This window comes from Dipodomys spectabilis, unplaced genomic scaffold, assembly GCF_019054845.1.
Source record: "Dipodomys spectabilis isolate Male_0828 unplaced genomic scaffold, ASM1905484v1 ptg000034l, whole genome shotgun sequence".
Lineage (NCBI taxonomy): Eukaryota > Metazoa > Chordata > Mammalia > Rodentia > Heteromyidae > Dipodomys > Dipodomys spectabilis.
In genome coordinates, this window is record NW_024870711.1 from 9,964,305 (window position 1) to 9,985,741 (window position 21,437).

Sequence of the window (21,437 nt, forward strand, 5' to 3'; positions counted from 1 at the left end):
CTAGTAAGCAAGGGAATGACATTAATTCTGTTTGTGTACAACAACTTATGCCTAAGTGTTACATGGAAAGAGAATATTCTCTCTATCTTATTTAGTCAAAGAAAAAGCTTGAGTGCCGAACTGGACCTTGGGAGCTCTCTTGCCAGCAAATACAGTCCTGGCAGTTTAGCTTCAGAGCAAAATCATTTATTAAATAAGATTATTTTTACTTCATTGTATTTACTTTGTAAATTGTTTCTTATCTCTAAGCAATATTATAATAAATAACTAAAATTAAATATGGGAGTGGGAGAGATGGCATGTGGAGCTGCAATCCTCAATTTCTTCAGTCCTACATCCTAAAGTAAGAAAAGTAAGCCAAGAATGATTCCTTACTTTAGGGGGAAAAGCTCTTGTTATGCAACTAACTGTGTGTAGTGTGGCCTCACTGGGAGACTGTCACATGGACTGGAGTAGAGTACTGCTGGTCTGGGCAAAACTCGGGGCCTCACGCTTGCTAGCAAGTCCTCCAGGCACACAAGCTTGCCCTCAGCATTAGGCATAGACATTTAAGACAGGACATCTGCATTTAGATTCTGTTCTACATCTACAAATAATTAAACTATTTACTTCACCATGAATCTACCACCAACCCTCAATCTAGATTTTATGAGTCTGTACAGATCGGGAAGAAACCTGTAGACTGCTTTTATGATTCATTTGATCTTATAGAGAACACTCAAACGAAGGCCACAGTACATAGTGATGATGAAAAAAGAATTTAGTTTTATTGAGAGCTAAGAACTGAAGGAAAACATGAATAATTCTTATCTTCTATTTTCACTCAAAGAACACAAATACTTTATGCTTCTGTTTTTGTATAGAAGTCCTAAAATCTGTTGTACCTACTACACACACTCTGCCTAAGTAGGTACAGTTGTCAGTCAACACATAGGACTACAGAGTGTAAACCTACAGTCTGTGTAAATTCCTGAGGAAGCTTACGCAGTGACTAGCGTGGTATAACTCAGAATCCTAAAGAGATTAAAGCAGGAAAGGAGGAGAAAACACGGACTAACACAACTAACCTAGAAAAACTCAAAGTAGCTACAAACTAATCTTAAAAAGTGTCCTACACCAAATAAAAAGTCTGGTGTCCTAAGCAAAACAAACAAACAAACAAAAAAACAACTCAATAGATCTTGTATATACTCAAAATGAGAACCGGGTGTGGGAGTGCATGGCTGTATTCAGTGGTGAAAAAGCAGAGATGTGAGGGTGGAGAGTTCCAAGACAACCTGAATGAGACCCTACCCCCAAAACTCCAACAGTATCTAAAAAAATAAATGCCAGTCAATACCACTTATTTAAAACTATCACAGGCAGAGAAAACCCAAAAGCTACAGAGTTGATTCCAAATATTTTATATATAAATATATAAGTATATATTCACATAGGGTTATATACGGATACAGTAATAAGAAACTTAAAACATAAGCAAAACACAATGCTTTTTACTTTTAATTTATAAATTAACATACTTCTTTAAAACATCTACTTTTCAGTTTCATCTATTTTTCAGATACCATCTATTTCAGAGGACTTTGAGGGGAATAGCTTGGTAAGTAATTCAAAACTAATTTCTCTCACAAAACATAATACAAGTGTTAGTTTCATAATAGTCTCAAAGCAACCCAAATGTTCACCAAGTGATTTAATTAAAAAATTGAAGTATTCCCACCACTCAGTAACAAAAATGAATGACAGCATGCACAACAGGGGTAAATCTCAAAACAATCACCTCGAGTCAAAAAAGTCCTATTAAAAAAACACAGCATACAGCAGTAGGACAACATTCGTACAGATTTCTAGAACATAAATACTAATGATGTATAGCGAGAAAGGGCAGACTGCTTGGGGGAAACCAGAAAAGGATGTGAACAGCCAATAGTAGATCTCCAAGGGGCACTACAGTATTGGTGCAGATGCTGACAACATTCGTTATATTGGAGATAAGATGGGTTTAGGGGTGCAGACATGTGTCTACTTAAGACTTTAAATGTGTGCAGTTTGTTGTATATTAATTATACATCAATAAAACTCTTTCTTAAGTCAATAATAATGTGTAGATTTGACTAGATATCCAATTTGTCTGCTGCTCTCTACATAAAACATACAGAGGATATTTTTCTTAAAAAAAAATAAACAACTTACTTTGCATTTCCAGCCATTGGTTGGTACTGCTTTCATAACTGGTTGAAGACAAAAAGTATGATACCCTTTGTCACATGTGTCACACACTAGCATCTTGCTATCTTCTCCCGATTGTCTAAAAAATAAGATAGCATTAATGATGCCTTATTTTAAACTTATGTTTTGTAACATAAGTAATCATGAAAAGAATCAGTCCTAGAACTGCACAATCTATAAATACCTAAGAATCTGCTTTGTTACTATATGGACAGTGATAGAGGTAAACCCTTACCACGGATCCTTCCTAAAGGGTGATCCTTAAAGCCTACCTCGGGTTAGTTTACTTCAGTTATTTTATGATTCTGAAATAGGAGGAGGGATTAAAAGCAAGATGAACAACCTCTCATCTTTTTAAAAATTTGACACCTATCCTTCTAGGGAGATACAACTGTCAGGTGATTCTGTGGAAGAATAAAGTGGAAAAACATTGTCATGTAAGGAAAGAGATCCAATTTGGCATCAGAGCTATTTGTATTCATACTACTAGTTCCTTGCTGTGGGACTCTTGGACTTAAGCAGAATTTTAGGTACAAAATGGATATAATGATCGAAGATTACTGTGAGAACTAAATATAATGCTATTTCAATAACTTAGAACATCTACTGAACAGCAAATGCTAAATAATATGCATGAAGCAAATTAACCTTGTAAATATTATATTTGAAAACCTAAAACATTTTAAAACATTCTTTTGCCTCAAAGATGGAACCTGTTTCTCACAGCACAATCTCTGTCTTGAGTCTTGGCAATTAATATATCTCAGATACTAAATATTTAATTCAAGAGGTAGGGAAAAGAAAAAAACTGGGGAATACAAGAAGATAAATAAACAAATCAAATCTGAGGACAAATAAGTAAATAAGAATGCAGAGCTGATGGATCTACAGTTTTTTTTTCTCAATTGAACACATTCTGCATAAAAAGCTGCATGTTTTATCTCTACATCACCTACATAGAAAGAATTTGGGACCAAGGATTCTCTTCGAGTTTGCTTATTCTTTCCAAAGGAACTGAATGCAGGTACAAGTTATCAATTAAATATTTACTGATGTGTTATTTAATATTTATCAAAATATGAAGGCGAGCGGTCTGATTTATTTCTTCTAACTCCAAGAAACTGGTGCTGACTGTTTTCAATGAAATAACCAATAAATGGACTGATCATACCAATGTAAGGCACTAATTACCCTGGTTACAAAAATTTTCAGCCTCTAAACTGAAGATTGCTGAAGGTGCTAGTAATACCCCCAAATTATTGTGCCAATTAGATTCATGGGATAGGGATCAGAACAAGAGTGGAGAAATAACCAAGGGATGAAATATAACTAATATGAAAAGATAGCTCCATTTCAAATGTTTAAGCATCACCAGTTCTTTTTAGAACTACGATGACTAGAGTCTACTGAGAATAGATTCTAGCAATCAGACAGATACAAAGATTTTATTAAAACTATTGCCTTAGCTAGGCGCCGGTGGTTCACGCCTGTAAATCCTAGCAACTCAGGAGGCTGAGACCTGAAGATCACAGTTTGAAGCCAGCCCAGGCAGACAAGTCCCTGAGACTCTTATCTCTAATAAACTACTCAGAAAAGCTGGAAGTGATGCTGTGGCTCAAGTGGTAATGCACTAGTCTTGAGCACAAAGAGCTCAGGCCCAGAGTTCAAGCCCCAGGACCAGCAAAACAAAACAAAACACACAACAGTTCTCTTACTAGAAATTATCCTTCCTGGTAGAAAAATGTAAACACATCACTGATTTTTGGGGGGAGGGGCTTAACTCTAGTAACTTAATTTCTGTAATTACTATTCTCCTTTCTATTAAATCTCCTCCTATGCTCCCCGCTAAGAAAAGTTGCTTTATTCTTCTAATGCTTATATAAATTAATATCACTTCTTTACAATGTGGGCACATTTAGTTAAGTCTCAAAATAGTCATTATTTTTCAAGATAATATGTTAATTAATAGTTTAAGGCATGATAAAGATAGCCTGAATGACTATAGCTGCAACAGGAACAACTTTTAGCATACGATATAAACCTTTAGCACCTAATAGAGTCCCTCTTAAACTCAGTACACATCTTGGAGATGAAGTTAAACTTACTTGCAGTTCTGGCACACTTTGCACTCAGGACACTGCCAACCTGCACGTTTTAATGGAGTGACCACTATGTCCAGGCACATTCCATGATAGTGCTGACCACAAGTAGTACAAAAGAACTGATCTAAGAGGTCTCCGGGGCTGTCGCACACTGCACAGTTTGCATCTTCCTTTGCTATAATTAACAGCAAAACAATGAAATTTTGTATAAGAAGTTGATATTTTTCTACTTGGCAGTTTAAAGTCACTTGCAGGGAATTTGCATGGTAAATTTTTCAGGCGTTTAAAGTTAACCACATTGAACTGACATCCAATCCAAGCGAGGTCTCAATAAAACCATTTTCATGAATTTAATCTAAATTTAACATTAAACTTACTTATGAAGGCTTTGTGATTATTTCGCCTATATCTACTTGAGACCGCAAACAGTTTTTATTTAATTTTATGTCCCTGATACCAATGAAAATGCTAGTATATAAAATATATGCATAGTACACACTAGAAAGAACTGAACAAAAGGAAAAAGATCAAAGGAGAGACATTTATAGTATAACAATATTTTATGTATATTAAATATATTTGGAAATATACAAAAGCAAATAAGAGACAAAATTAGAAAATGTTATTAAAATGCTTTTCAATCATAAAACCTTCTTAAAACTACAAAATATCTTACGAAGAATATTAAAGATGGAAGGTATGTATTCATGTGTGAATACTTCATATACTAGTTCTATACTTTTATATTGATTTCCAGTTGTAAAAACACTAAAATCCATGTATTTACAGATAGTATCTATCACTAAATATAGCTTAAAAGAAAGGGCAACAATAAAAACACTTCTACAATAAAAAAATGTAATGATCAATTGCCTTGGCCAATGCACAGTTAAGCTTTACAATGTAAGAAAACCCAGTAGATTTTAAAGTCATACTAATTTTAGAAAATATAAACATGTCTATAATTTTTTTAAAAAACAAATTACACAGTTTTTTTCGTTTTGTTGGTTTGGTTGGTCTCACCTATTTCTGCTTTTCCCCAGTTAAACATATCATCTGTTCTTTTTTTTTTTTTTTTAACTTATACCATGAGTCGGCTAGCAGTCTCTCAAATAGGGACTTTTTATTTACAATCCTGTAAAAATGTAAACACCATTCCTATGTTAGGGTCAATACATGAATATGTCCTGGAATTTGGACTGCAAGCTAGACCTATGACTTAGATAAGGCTTCGAAGTTCAGCTTAGCACCCACCCACCACATGAAGGTGTGTTCATGGAGCTACCAATAAGCAGTATGGGATCCATTGGTTATCCTTGAGACCTTGCCTTACTGGCAGCACTTACACGTTAGTAGCCTCGGTCACATTTAAATCCACTCTTCTTAGCAACTTTCTCCTGAGGTTTCCTATAGCTTTATTATGTCCTCTTTTTTTTTTTTTTCTTTTCACTTCTATAAGTCCTGGAAATGATAGTACCTTCTCTAATTTCCCATGGTTTCCTATAATCATCACAAAATTAAACTGAAAAGATCAGTGGCAGTAAAACACACCTTCCTCTTTTAACAGTTTATCATTGTTGATTAATAATGCCTAACCCCTCACATGTTCTACATAACACCAGTTCTTATATCTTAAAACTATGCATTGTTGTTTCTTCTGTTCTGACAGTCCATCATAACTTGTCTTCATAACTACAGTGTCTTCTAAACAGAATCATACCTATGATGGCTCTTCTCTATGTCCAGAGAATACTTTCAAACTGCAAATCTTATTGTTATGTTCTGCTTAAATTAAATATTCATCAATTCCTTTTTTCACTTGAAAGAAAAGAAATCATAGTTTTATACAGTATGGGGCAAAAATCCCATCTCTCCCTTTCCACCTGACTCCCAGAACCACTCCCTATTTCCTGGTCACAGCAAGTAGTCTGCTGTGCACTTAACACAACATGATGTTGTGTCTGTCTTCTCTACATTCTGTTCCCTCTTTAAATCTGGGCTTTTGCTGTGTTCTCAATCCATTTCACAGAGGCTTCAAAGTGACTGACATTGATCAGACACATTCCCTGGGTGTTCAGGTATCTTAACTAACTATACGTTTGCTCATTGTGTATTCTTTTTTCCCATAAGCTTACAGGCAGATATTTCAAAATATATATTATGTAATCTACCAATGACAACGAAGTGATGTGAACCTTTCAAAGACACAAACCTTATCTTTTTCCACTTTGTATCTCTAATTGCCAAATATAAATCAAGTCTCATTACATGTACTTTTAAATAAAGAATTTTCCTTCTAAAGTCAATGTTAAATGTATCTTTAATTGGCAAAATTTTAAAATAATTTGAGTCTAAAAATCAAAGTGTCATATATTATTTTACTTAATATATGTCAGTATTTATCCTTTCAAGCTATGTATATTTTGCCTACCTTAAAACTCTTTTGACAAATTCGGAAAAGCAGCTGATGATCAGATACTCAGTTTGCCTTTCTATTAGAGTTTTCCAGGAACATTGTCTAAAATGGAGAAGCTCCTAAAGTGCTACTCTACCATTTCACTCATATGGTTAGCCAAGTGGCTGCAACTACTAAGCAACGGCAATCAAATTAGCCAAAATTAAAATATACACTAATAGGCACAGTGGGTAGCAAAGACAACTTTAAAAATCAAGTCAAATTCTGCTACCGGTTATATGTTGAAATATTAATATTTAATATATTAAGTGAAATATAATCATTACTGAAATTAATTTCAAGTTTTTCACTCTGTTTCAGAGGATTCTAGAAAAAATAAAATTAACTTGTTTTGCTCACATTATATTTCTACTTCACAAACTGTTCTATAACAACAAAACCCACTGTACAACTTTATGTCACTACTGCTGGGATCACATATTCTTGATGACAATCCTGTCTTGTTATGAGATTACTATTGATCATTACTAATTAAAAAAATCATTGTGATGTATCCAGAAGAATTTACTACCAGTTATGTAAAAATAACAAAACATACTAGGCAAATAAGTGAGGTTGATTACAACCTTCTTGGTCAAGGAGTAAATATACAAAGAAATCTAAAATAGTCTTCGGGAAGTCATGTGTAAGACAATGGGACTGGGCCAGTTTGGGAGTCATGTCAGAAGAAAGAAGGTTCAGATATCCATACAATTTCTCTGCAAGCTACAGAGACAATAAGATAGAAGCAATGATCAAACAAGTAAATTTTTTCTTAAATAGTTACAAAATAGAAGAGATAGACTGAAAGGCTAAAATCAAAAATGTTTAAGAGAGGTCAAGAATAAAATCCAGAGAGTACACTACTTACTAAACTATACTGCTAATCAGTGAAAGTGAAGAATGCCTGAGGGTATACATAAAAGTAGAAAGCAAGATGCCTGCTGAGGCATAGGATGAGTAGGTTGAATGAAGAGGAAAAATGAAAGAAATTTTTTAAAAATGGAGGTCATTTCCTAACATTACAGCTGTGAAAAGAGAAAGGAAAAGTCTAAGACATAATTTCAACTCTTAAACTTGCTCAATTTTGAGGTGATACTACAGTTTAAGGAAGTGTAGCACCACATGTAACAACAAAAAAAATGCTGAAGAGCAACAAAGGCAAACAAACTGCTCTGTAGAATCAATTTAAGGACAACACTAGCACAGGCTCTTAATTTCATCAATGTGGTGACATCCATCATCTGTCAGTTTTCTTTTCTGGCAGGACATTGTTCAGGGTGATTTGCCCTAGCTATAATATTGAATTTCTATAAAGAGAAAGCAAATCATGGATATTATCAACAAGCTTGGACCACAGAACTGGTGAGTAGGTAACAAAGCTGAGGAAGTGGACAGAATTTAGGTAACAGAAAAGTAGCAGGCTTTGGTGTCAAGACATACAAAGACAATGCAGAAAAAAAAAAAAGACTGCAATTTGAAGCATATGTGAAATAAAAGGTGATAAAGTGAATGCAACAATGGTACTCGCTGGACAGTATGCTGAAAATGAACTATACAACTTGTGGGTGGAGGAGGGATGGGAGGGAAAAACTGGGAGAGACTGAGGGAAGGGGTGACATTGTCCAAAAAGAAATTTACCCTTTACCTCACTTATGTAATGGTAACCTCTCTCTACATCACCTTTATAATAGCAATTAACATTTATTTTTAAAGAGAAAAAAAAGGAGGGGGGAATGGCGATAGCGCTACATGACGGCTAAATCCACTGGGGAAGAAAGGGTAGATTAAGAGACATAGCATACTTCCATGTTTGAACCCTGAAACGCTTCCCACTGCAGAGTGCAATGCAAATCCTGGTAGCTGTTCGTCCCCTTCCTGTAATTTCTACTATGCCCCTCGTAGGAGACTACTACCTTGACTAGCTGTGTGCCCATGAAATCATGCTAAACTCATTCTAAAGGCTTGGTGTAGTGATTGTCCCTCTGCCTCCAAGTCTCCTTTCCTCTGAATTTGCATATTCAGCTCCTGGTCATTCAGCCTTGTCACTCCAGGATCTGGGAGTATATCTGATTTTACTCCTAAACGAATAGAGAGTATAGTTTCTGGGGCCATGACTAGCAATTTACTTAGGATAAAGCTCCCTAAAATTGTTTTCTGATGAAAATCTTGACCTTGTTCACACATACTCTATTTGGTAAGATTTCTTCTGAGTAAGATCCCCCTGTTCATGTAAAGCTTTTCTGCTTCTATAAGATGTGTCAATCTTACTCCGTCACTACTGCTCTGCTTTTTGCCAGCAAGATAACATACACAACACAGTAAAAACTATTTTTCTCACATCTCTAACCAAAATTACCAGTTAGAATGACCTTTTGGTAAACAAATTAATATACACAGGCACAATGCTATGTGATATCCATTCGTTCCTGTCCGTTAATTTAACATTCAAAACACTGTAATTTAAGATCTCCCCATTGTAAAAACAAGTACCTCATGCTACAATTCAACTAGCAGGAGATATTCATGAGAGATTGTATATAGGCTGCAGTACACACTATCTATAATATTCTCTACACTGCATCCTTGTATAAAGACAGGTGGTCAGAAAGCTGTATTGCTGAGACTGAATAGTTTAAGATCCCCAAGGAACGAACTTACTTAATTGGACATTGGTCTCAGATCACTGCTTAGGTATAAAAATTGCCTTAAGGATTTGCTACACTGCCAAGTAGCTACTGTAAGACCTTTTTTTCCCCTACTTCAACAAGTAGTGTCAACTTATCTTCTAGGTTGAATATCAAGTGGATGCTTGTTCCACATACTGCAAATCTGGTAAGGGCTCCCATTTCCTTCTGCTGATTACCAAAAGGGCTCGGGCCAAATTTGTAGGTTACAACTACAAAGTAAACATTTCTTTTGGATATCCCTCATTATGATCTTTCTAATTACCCAATTTTTATTTCCAATGGCCAAATTTTTTTCTTAATTTTGTTTTATTTTATCCTATTGTTAATATATTTTTCCCAAGAACAATGCATAGTAACATTTCAATGTATCTTCTGAGCTTTAAGTTACCAGCATAAACCTTTCAACATTAGTATAATGACAACAAACCATCTCACAATTCATCATACAATTCATTATTCTCCGCAGTGATTTATGATCACTAATATATAACTGAGTTTACACTACTGAACACAGCCATCAATAAAAAAAACAGCAATGTGAATAATTCATAAAATTTCTAACATTAGAACTATATGAATATACAAGTTTACATTTTTATTTTGTTTAACATTGAGGTCTAATGCATGACTAAGTCTAGAAGACTAAAAAGTTCAGATTCTCTGTTTGGCTCTCTCTGTCTCTCTTTCTGTGTCTGTCTGTCTCTGTTTCTCTCTCTGTCTCTGTCTCTGTCTGTCTGTCTGTCTGTCTGTCTGTCTCTCTCTCTCTCTCTCTCTCTCTCTCTCTCTCTCTCACACACACACACACACACACACAGTTTTATATGGTGGCCAAGTATATTATACCATCCAGAATAATCAACTCTGATGACTGTCATCCTATTTTATGTATAACCATGATGGTTGCTACTCATGAATGTTCTTTTTCTTCCAGATTTAATAATGTACAATCCAAAACATCTTACAAGTTTTAAATCACATATCAGCCTAACTATAATTTCAGTTTTCCCTACCTATAATTTAAGTATATATACTGTGTAAAGTCATATGATTGAAATTTGTAGGCACAATTTTTACTACAGATGAAATTATAATATTTAAAAAGAAAAAAGAGCAAGTCTGGGACAGATGTCAGCAGGATAGGTTAAATGCCAGATGTAGAATGGCTAGATGAGAAGTACTTAGAGGTAAAGAGATGTCTGTAACCCAGAATGAACATGAGTTGTGATAAAAAAAAAAAAAATTAAAAGTGATGACTATAAAGTGTAACTGAAATCACTTTTAGCCTGAAACAGTTATTTTTATGTTTTACTGACACAGAAAAAAATGCTTTAAAACCCTTCCTCTCCTCCCCCTCACACACACATACACACAAAAAAACCCACACTGCACAGGAAATTAGATAAGAAATGACCCCCAAAAGACTAAATAAAAACATCATGGAAATTTCACAGTGAGACTTGGTTCAACTGAACTATTTTAGGATAAATAATATGGAGATACATATATTTTTTCCATTAAAAACCTAGATAATGAAAAGGCAGAAAATTCATAATGATTACAAATTAGTAAGAGTTATTATTTCCTATACAATAAAATTCAAATATGTAAACATGTTTATTAAATTATAAAATGGTTGGGAAAAGGGAAAAGAAAGTACCACTGCAGATTACAGGCAATCATGGTAGATGAGCGGAGTATGACAGAGATTTCCATCATGAATATCAGGGCTACCCAGCTACCAAGAGATTAAGAAGTACTTGCTGCTTCTGTAGCAGACATCCTGAAATAACGCTGGCAAGTATCATCAGCTTTGAACCCTCTTACTTTTATGGATAAAAGAAAGACACTGAGTATTGCTTAGCTTTTCTGTGAATTTTCTGTAATAGATATTAGACATAGTGCACACACTGTACATCTCCCTACAGTGGTTGAAACATTTTTTAGATAAGAACATAAATCATGCAAACTTTCTTTGAATTTTGGAATTAGTTACAATGAAATTATTGAAAACACATGAGGACTACCTAAAGCTACTTTTTAATACAAGCACACCAACATTCAGTTGACCAAAGTTTCAAATGACATCAATTGTAAACTTACATCTCTCAGGAGCTTGGTCAATGTGCTCTGGACAAAGAAGGAAGAAGTGGCTGAAGTCCTGAAAGGTGCCAGCTCCCGCAGCACAGGGGTAATGGTACATCTGGGTACACTTCTCTTCACAGCATTTGATAGTGGCTCCAAGGTGCTTACAAAATGCACATCTCTAGAAGGGGATAAAGAAAAGGAATCTCCTTACAAAGGTTTGAGAAGGAATGTTCAAATGTAGGGGCTAGAAGGTTTAAAGACTATTTGCACATACTGGTAAAAACAAATAGAACCTGCAAATAAAGGACCAGTTAAAAATACAAAAATATCTAAGAGACTATAAATAAGTTCACTGCTTGGTATGGTACCAATTTGAATTAAAGTTAATTTTACTTTTTTTCTACTTACCTTGTCAGCAACATACAACTAAAGATTTTCTTTTAAATATATGGTAATAAGAGTTTATAAGGCAGGTTTGTTTTTTTCATACATTAAAAACAATCATCTTTAAGAAATTGTACAAGAGAGTTGCCATTTAACAAAGCAATTTATAAATCCAGTGGATCTTGACCCATGTCAGCCTTCCAACCTCTTCCCCTCCTGTAACGTCTCTTCAATTTTGAATTCTTGACTGTGTTCTCTCCCCTCTTCCTCTTCATTTGTCTATTCCATTCCCCCGGCCCCAATCCCACCCCTTTCAAGTACTCATGTCCAAGTGTTCATTTTGTTGAGCTTTGACTATGTCTTTCTAAGGAATTAAATTATTTGAGTTCTCCCTTGATTCTACCATATTTTGGTTACTATATTTGTATACACTTGCATATCACCCAATGTATTTACTTATTAGTTTATATCTAAACTAAGCCAAGAAGATATAAACCAATTAAAATAGACCCATTACAAGGAATGAAAAGAAATGGCAATAAATGACCTCCCATCCAAGAAAAGCCTAGGACCTGATGGATTTACAGCCAAATCCATAAGCCCTTCAAAAAAAAAGAACTAACAACAACATTTCTTAAACTCTTCAATGAAACAGAAAAGGAGGGATCACTGCCAAACTCATTCTATGAAGCCAGCATTACACTCATCTCAAAATCAGATACAGACCCGTCAAAAAAAAGAGAACTATATACCTATCCCTTTGATAAACATAGATATAAAACTTCTCAATAAAATTCAACAACTTAGCCTCCCGCTCAAAAAAAAAATCACAAACTATGATCAAATGGGATTCATCCCAGGGATGCAATGCTGGTTTACCATATGGAAATTGATAAATGTAATACAACACAACGGAAGGACAGGAATCATATGACCAACTCAAAAGATATAGAAAATGCTTCTGACAGGATATATAAAAAAAGCTCTTAGAGAATCTAGGAATACATGGAATATTTCTCGACATAATAAAGGCTGTTTATGACAAACCGATAGCCCACATTATACTTACTGATAAAAAGCTAAAACCATTTCCTCTAAAATCCAAAACAAAACACAGATGCCCACACTCTCCATTCCTCTTCAATATAGGACTAGAATTCTTAGCAAGAACAATAAGGCAGGAGCAAGACATAAAAGGGATTCAAACAGGGAAGGAAGAAGTAAAACTACCCCATTTTGTAGATGACATGATCTTGTACTTAAAGGACCTTACAGACTCTTCCCTGAAGTTCTAGAGCTGATTGAAAACTTTGATAAAGTAGCAGGGTGTAAAATCAACCCACAACAATTAGTAGCTTTCCTGTATGCCAACAATAAGCAAATTGAGACTGAAAAATCAGAAAAGCAACGCCATTTGCAAGAGTCTCAAAAGAGGAAAAAAAATGCCTAGTCACTAACCAAGGATGTAAAAGGACAGGTTTCTAATTAAGAGAATTTAACTCTTTGTTAAAATCCTCAAACAGATCATTTTAATGTATTACCTTCAAGGTCATTAAATAGATGAATACCTACTATATGGTCAGTGGCACATTTAAAAATCTACACACTTCACTGCAGCAATGAGTCTCAATTTTCTTCACAAAAGCTAAAAATGTGAAAGAAAATTAAGTCGTCTGAGTATCTATTTATCTCCCCTTTCTCTTTTAGCCTATCTCTACTCTCTGGGAAAGAGAGAGGGAGGGATATAAAGCATTTATACCATTACACAGTAACTTTTTTATTCATCTTAGTTCAAATCCTTGAGTCAAGTCCCCAAACTGTACTATCTTTGTATCATAGCATCAGAATGTTGCTTGCCTCTGAAAGGCCCAACGAACAGGTGCTCATATTTACACATAAAATACCATCATTACTTTTGGTAATGTCGTTCATAAATAGCCTAGCTGAAACAACTGCAGCCTCATTTAACAGCAACAGGTGACTATAGCTATCACTGAGCAGTTCCATATGATAACACACTCACTCCACATTCTGCTAAGCAGTCAGAGAATGTAACCAATGTCTTGTTTTGGGTTTTGGTGGGTTTTTATGGTGGTTCAAGGCCTTGAACTCAGGGGCTCTGCCAATAGCTTTATTTTTTTTTGGGGGGGGGATCGAATTGTGGGGCCTGAACTCTGGGCTGGAGCACTGTCCCTCAGCTCTTCAGCTCAAGGCTAGCGCTCTACCACTTGAGCCACAGCACCACTTCTGGCTTTTTTCTTATGTGGTGCTGAGGAATCGAACCCAAGGCCTCAGGCATGCAAGGCAAGCACTCTACCACTGAGCCACCTTCCCAGCCCCTGCCAATAGCTTTTTAATTAGGATTTTTCCATCACTTTCTGTGTAAATATACATAGGGAGTCACATACTATATCAATTTCTTCCTCATTTTCATCAATCCACTGTACTTAATAGTATAAGAAAACTTATGGACTTTTAGTCTGTATTCAATACATTGAATTTAATCAACAATAGATCACAGCAATTTCTATGAAGCTCACAAATACTAGTTATATTTGTGATATTTTAATTTCATATGCTGCTTGTAAGACATGATATACATTTTAGTTCATTTCTGTACTTAAAAGCATTACTGCATTAAAATGAATAATCTCATTTCTCTTCATTGATAAAGTTGAGTAAGAGTCAGTCAAATTCAGTCATTGGTAACTTGTACCTGTAATCCTAGTTATTCAGGAGGCAGAGATCTGAAAATTGAGGTTCAAGCCAACCCAAGAGTAAAGTCCAGGAGGTTCTTATCTCCAACTAACTGGCAAAAAGGCAGGACAGGAGGTGTGGCTCAAGTGGTAGAGCTTCAGCTTTGAGCAAAATGTCAAGCAAAAGGCAAGAGAGAGCCGGGCACCACACTCATATCTATAAACCTAGTTACTCAGAAAATAAGATCTGGGATGGCAGGGGGAAAACAAATGAGGAGGTAGCAATACTTGATAGGAAATGTACTTATTACCTTACTCACATAACTGTAACCCCTCTGTACAGTATCTTTACAATAAGAAAATATATACTTTAAAAAAAAATCAGATCTGAGGATCACAGTTCAAAGCCAGTCATGGAAAGAAAGTCCATGAGACTCTATCTCCAAAGCTACCAAAAAGCTAGAAATACTAGAAAACTGAAATATGGGTTTTGTTATTTTTGTTTTGGATTTATTGTTGTTGCCTTTTTTGGGGGGATGCAGATGGAGGGTACAGGAATGGAAGGAGAAAGGGTGAACAAAGACAGCCATGGAATTCAATATACACTATGTAAAAAACTTGTGAGCAGGGATGGCAGGGTAAAACAGGAAAAGTGAAGAAAGGGCTGACATTGTCCGGAAAGAATTGTTCTCATTGCCTAACTTAGGAAATTATAACTCCTCCATACAATTCCCTTACAATAATGATTTGGTTTTTTTTTAAGAGAGAAGAAATATATTTTTTATTTTAAAATGAGACATTGAATCACAATGAATGGAATCAAAACTACAGGAATCAGTCAAAGCAGATTAAAATTGTACCAAATAAATAAGCAATATAAATATACAGATATTGTGTTAAATATGCTGATAATAACTTAAAATGTGATTCTGACTGTGGAATGTCTCAAATCATGAACCTTGCAAGCCACCCCTGGCCATCATACCTGGCTTGTTCTTTGCGCTAGACACTCCCTAAATTCTTTGACTGAACTTGTCTAGAATTAAGAATTTCCTGTCTCTAAATACCTATCTTAAATTCTCTTTGAAAGAGCTAGATAACACTATTCAGAAAGAGACTGACACAGCTAATGTTCAGCAATTGGCTAACTGCCTAAATCTTAGTTTGTGATATTTTTTACATTTAAAAGTGAATCAAATGTTTAAGTTAAATGAATCTTTCCATCTAACATGTAACACTACCTATTAATATAGATTTTCTGACATACAAAATTAATATATTAGAGTGCTCCCTCCCATAGTTCCCTTAACTACAGAAGTCTGGACAAACTACTACCATTATTCCTGAAAAAGTGAATGATGGTTTTTCCACAGTAGCTTTATTTGCCTCATCTGCAGGGTGGGCAGTATTGTCTAAATAGATGTGGAGTTCAGTGATGCTCTTCCTGTGGCCTGTCCTAGATCATCTTGACCTCTGAGGATCTCTTTGTACATCGGTACTGATGGAGTGCATGTCTTTTGTCTCTGCCTCCCAGATTTTCATAGTCCATCATCCAAGCTGGTGGCGTAGAGGTTGTATTGCCCAAGGTGGTGAGAAAATAAGAAGCCAGAGTTCCTTTCTGTATGTCCCAACAACTCTACGACTTACAGAAAATGCAGTACCTGCTGGGCTGTAAAAGTGGGCAGCTTCCCCAGTCTCAGGAAATCTTTGGTGGCAGAGAGCAGAGCGATGTGGGTGGTAAGTGCTCCAGTCCAGGCACTTTGCACTACTGAGGATTTCCCCGGAGCCCTCCCTTCATCTTTGGGGAGTACAACCGAGAGTCCCAAGCGCAGCAGCCTCGACTTTCCCATGATTTGGTTTTTTAAAAGACAGAAGTGGAGCTATGGCTCAAGTGGTAGAGAATCATCCTCAAGTGAAAAGGCTCAGGGACAGTGCCAAGGCCCTGAGTTCAAGCCCTATTACCGGCAGCACGCACGCGCATGCACACGCATGCACACACATACACACACCCAAAGCGAGAACCTGAGGTTCCGGGTTTAAGCCCTAGTACTCACAAAAAAATAAATGGCCAATAAAAACTAACATATACTGCCTGAGATTTACCGTGTAGTAAACCTACCATACCATTGTGTTTAGGAAAATGTTATTAATTAGATTCAAGTGTTTAAGTCCCTATCAAAAGATCAAGTAGGGCTGGGAATGTGGCTTAGTGGTAGAGTGCTTGCTAACATTCATGAAGCCTGGGTTCGAGTCCTCAGTACTACATAAACAGAAAAAGCTGGAAGTGGCACTATGGCTCAAGTGGTAGAGTGCCAGCCTTGAACAAAAGAAGCCCAGGGATAGTGCTCAGGCCCTGAGTTCAAGCTCCAGGCAGAAAAAAAAAAGATCAACTGTTTGCTTTGGAAACTGAGACAACGTGATTGAAATAAGAGGCAATCTATTAAGCAATTTTCTGTATGAATTGGCCTGAAGTAATGAATATCTTGATGACTATGTTATGATTACACTGTACAATACAATGAACCAGTTTAATATTCTGGTTTGTACACTACTAAATACATGTGTCTGAAACACTGCTTTAAAAGATAATGTGGAAGCTGGGTTCTTTCTAGTGGCTTATGCCTGTAATCCAAGCTACTCAGAAGGCTCAAATCTAAGGATCATGGTTTGAAGCTAGCCTTGGCAGAAATGTCCATAAGCTTATCTCCAATTAAGCTCCAAAAAAGCGGTAAGTAGAGCTATGGCTCAAGTGGTAGAGCACTAGCCTTGAGCAAAACAGTGCCCAGGCCCTGAGTTCCAGCCTCAGGATCAGCACACACAAAAGAAGGTAACATGGAATAACACTATAAAATCAAAGTGGAGACACTAATAATGGAATTTTTTTTCTCCTGTCAATATTTTTCTTTTCTGGCCTATCCTAGTCATTGTTAGCACAGTATTCTTTCTACAGAAATCTTTGAGATATTCTATCAAAAATTCCCAAATTACAATTTATGCTAGACAGTATTAAAAAAAAGTTTGCTTACCAGCAATCTCTTTCACCCTGATCTACATATAGGAAATATGATAAAGCGTAACGTCAGAGACTATGGTCTATAATAGGACCAAGGAGTTTGTAGGTACAACTAACTGAATTAAGATTTTTTTTAAAGGAGATTCATCTAATCACAAATACCTTTAAAGGTAGAGCTTTTTCTTCAACTGCAAAGCAGAAGTCAAAGAAATTCCCAGCAAGTGACAAATGTGATATATTATAACAGTCTTTGGAGATAAAAGGAGCTAAAAGCACTGAGAGTAGCCAGGCCAGTGGCCCAAAGCGGAATGGGGGCTCAGTTCTACAACTGCACAGCAACTGAATTTCTCTCAAACTTGAATGAACCTAAAAGAAGATCTGTTCCCTGCCTGTCTACTTCTTGATTTGAGCCCTGAAAGATCCCAGAGAGTGGAGTTGATTTGGAGCAAACATCAGATGAAGTATGTAAGTGCTACTGTAAACCTTAGGGTTTTTTTGTAATGTGTTATACAACAGTGTAACGAAGTACATGAAGGCCCTACTTGCTTTCTATTTTTAGGGATTACAGTGTCTTACTTGATACCATGGAGTGAGTAACAAAGTATAAATATTTTCAATTCCTGCTTCAAAAGGAGGGAGCTGAATCTGAGAGGTTTTCCAAGATAACCGAAGAGACACACATACCCCAAGCCCACCTGTGAGCCCTCCAACAGTAACCTCTACACCAGCTGGAGCAATATACAAAAATTTATAGCTACAACATCCAACATTACTGGAGATAAAAACACAAATAAATCTGACTGTATAAACCGTCAGAATTTTTATATGGTGAGAGTTTTTATGGCCAGGTGCCAGTGGCTCAAGCCTGTAATCTTAGCTACTCAACTCAGGAGGCTGAGATCTAAGGATTGTGGTTTGAAGAAAGCCTGGACAGGAAAGTCCATGAGATTCTTATCTTCAATTACATTAATCACAGAAAAAGCCAGAAGTGGTTCTGTAGCTCAAGCAATATAGTGCTAGTCTTGTCTGAGTCAAAAGAGCTTAAAGAAGTGCCCAGGCCAAATTCATGGCCCAGGACCAGCAAAAAATTAAAATTAAAAACAAAAGTTTATATGATAAATCATAAATATCTCATGAGAAAACTCAAATGTCAAAAAATAAAACTCTTCACATTTCAATTATAAATAAATATCTACCATCCTGAAGATCTAACAACAAAAATTATGCATTATAAAAATCAGCACAGGGGCTGGGAAGGTGGCTCAGTGGTAGAGCGCTTGCCTTGCATGCCTGAGGCCCTGGGTTCGATTCCCCAGCACCACATAAGCAAAAAGAAAAAAGCCGGAAGTGGCGCTATGGCTCAAGAGGTAAAGTGCTAGCCTTGAGCTGAAGAGCTGAGGGACAGTGCCCAGGCCCAGAGTTCAGGCCCCACGACTGGACAAAAAAAAAAAAAAAAAAACCAGCACAATTTAAGAAGACATAATTTAAGGGAGGCATAAAATTGACACAATTTTTAAAAATGCAGGACTTATGAGCATTATTATTGCAAGCACCTAGGCCAAGCACTAGACAAGAATTACCTTACTCAAGTCAAACAGCCACTATTTTGAGTAGATACGTTTATTTCTCACTGTATAAGTGAGGCACGAAGCAATTAAATTCCTTGCCCGGCTCTTGAAAGATGTGAGATAAGAAAATATACAGCTAATCAAGGCAAATTCCATTAATGAACAAGAAGAACCTACAGAATCACTTTTACTTAGACAAGTGATTTTCACTCATCTGTAAGAAAATCAGATAGCTGGTTTGGAGTTAGAAATCACAGAATAATACTAAGTTCTCTTAATGTCTGCTACAAAAAGATATGTACTGGGAAGTCATGAAGCACAGTACTCCAAAGTGGGGATGGGAACAGTCAAATGGTTCTAGTGCTTCTACATCAGAATTCTATACATCAGTGAGAGTAAGTAAACAACTGTAAACAATCTGAATGTCATAAGTAGAATTACGCATGAAAATAAAAGAGAAAGAAGCCAGGCTTCGGTGGCTCACACCTGTCATCCTAGCTACTCAGGAGGCTGAGATTTGAGGATCACAGTTCAAAGTGAGCCTGGGCAGGAAAGTCCATGAGACTTTTTTTTTTTTTTTTTTGGGGGGGGGGGGGGGGGGGGCGCGGGTCCGGGCATGGGCCTGAAACTCTGGGCCTGGGCGCTGTCCCTCAGCTCTTCAGCTCAAGGCTAGCACTCTACCACTTGAGCCACAGCGCCACTTCTGGCTTTTTTTTTCTGCTTATGTGGTGCTGAGGAATGGAACCCAGGGCCTCAGGCATGCAAGGCAAGTGCTCTACCACTGAGCCACCTTCCCAGCCCCCCATGAGACTCTTATCACCAATAAACCACTCAGAAAACCAGAAGTGGTGCTGTGGCTCAAGTGGCAGAACTCTCGCCTTGAGCTGAAGAGCTGAGGGACAGTGCCTAGGCCCAGAGTTTAAGCCCCACAAATGACCTCAAAAAAAAAAAGGAAAGAAAAGAAAGAGTATTTACAGTTATCCAATAATACAAAGTTCAAAACTCCCCAGTAGGGATTTAGGGGTGGTTCCTAAAGTGATGTGAACAGAACTTGCAGATGGTAGGCTTGTTTGTTCCCAGATCTTATTTCAGTCAATAGGTACTAATCTACAGAATCTACAGTGGATCTGAGAGACAGCCCATAGTGGAAGATATGTCCCCTTTTCTTTCTCACTTGAACCTGTGTATTGACGCTAGCAGCAGCTCTGTTTGACATCTCCCTAGTGATGGGTTAAGGTTCCTTTTTCTTCACAAGTAACTTGCAGCATACTTAGAAAATATTAACTCGGGGGCTGAGAAGGTGGCTCAGTGGTAGAGTGCTTGCCTTGCATGCATGAGGCCCTGGGCTCGATTCCTCAGCACCACATAAGCAAAAAACAAAAACAAAAACCGGAAGTGGTGCTATGGCTCACGTGGTAGCACGCTAGCCTTGAGGTGAAGAGCTGAGGGACAGCGCCCAGGCCCAGAGTTCAGACCCCACGACTGGACCCAAAAAACGAAAGAAAGAAAGAAAGAAAGAAAGAAGAAGAAAGAAAGAAAGAAAGAAAGAAAGAAAGAAAGAAAGAAAGAAAGAAAGAAAGAAAGAAAGAAAGAAAGAAAGAAAGAAAGAAAGAAAGAAAGAAAGAAAGAAAGAAAGAAAGAAAGAAAGAAAGAAAGAAAGAAAGAAAGAAAGAAAGAAAGAAAGAAAGAATATTAACTGGGAGAACCACACAGGTAACAGCACTGTAATTATAATTCCAAGATACTATCCTTAGCCTGAAAGAAAGGGAGAAAAGGAGGAAAGAGAGAAAACAGATATCCAAATTTTCCATGAGTCTTTTTGAAATGCAACATGAAGACACTTATTGTTGTATGCTTCATAATATATAAAACAATAAGATCTATTACTTATATATTAGAATCTATCTATCTATCTACTTATTTGTCAGTTGTGGGGCTTAAACTCTGGACCTGGGCATTGTACCTGAGTTCTTTTTGTTCAAGGCTAGTACTCTACCACTTTGAGACATAGTGCCACTTTTGGTTTTCTGGTGACTAACTGGACATAAGTCTCATAGACTTCCTGCCTGGGCTGGTTTTAAACCGTTGACATCCTGAGATGTCTGCCTACTAAGTAGCTAGGATTCTAGGTGTGAGCCACCAGCACCCAGCACATATTAGAATTTTAAAAATGTAAACATTAATTGCAATGTAAATTCAACATGACTTTAGTTAC

The 21,437-nt window shown here is 36.6% G+C and overlaps 1 protein-coding gene across 1 annotated transcript in view; it reads right to left on the minus strand.

Annotated features, from left to right (window-relative positions):
* Nucleotides 1-21,437, minus strand: part of Kmt2c (lysine methyltransferase 2C) — a 239,075-nt gene that overhangs the window by 119,109 nt on the left and 98,529 nt on the right. The window contains exons 7-9 of the mRNA XM_042677114.1: nucleotides 11,577-11,739; nucleotides 4,335-4,506; nucleotides 2,194-2,308 (exon numbers count right to left, since the gene is read on the minus strand). Coding sequence (XP_042533048.1) covers nucleotides 2,194-2,308; nucleotides 4,335-4,506; nucleotides 11,577-11,739 — 450 coding nt within the window. The remainder of the gene's footprint in view (nucleotides 1-2,193; nucleotides 2,309-4,334; nucleotides 4,507-11,576; nucleotides 11,740-21,437) is intronic.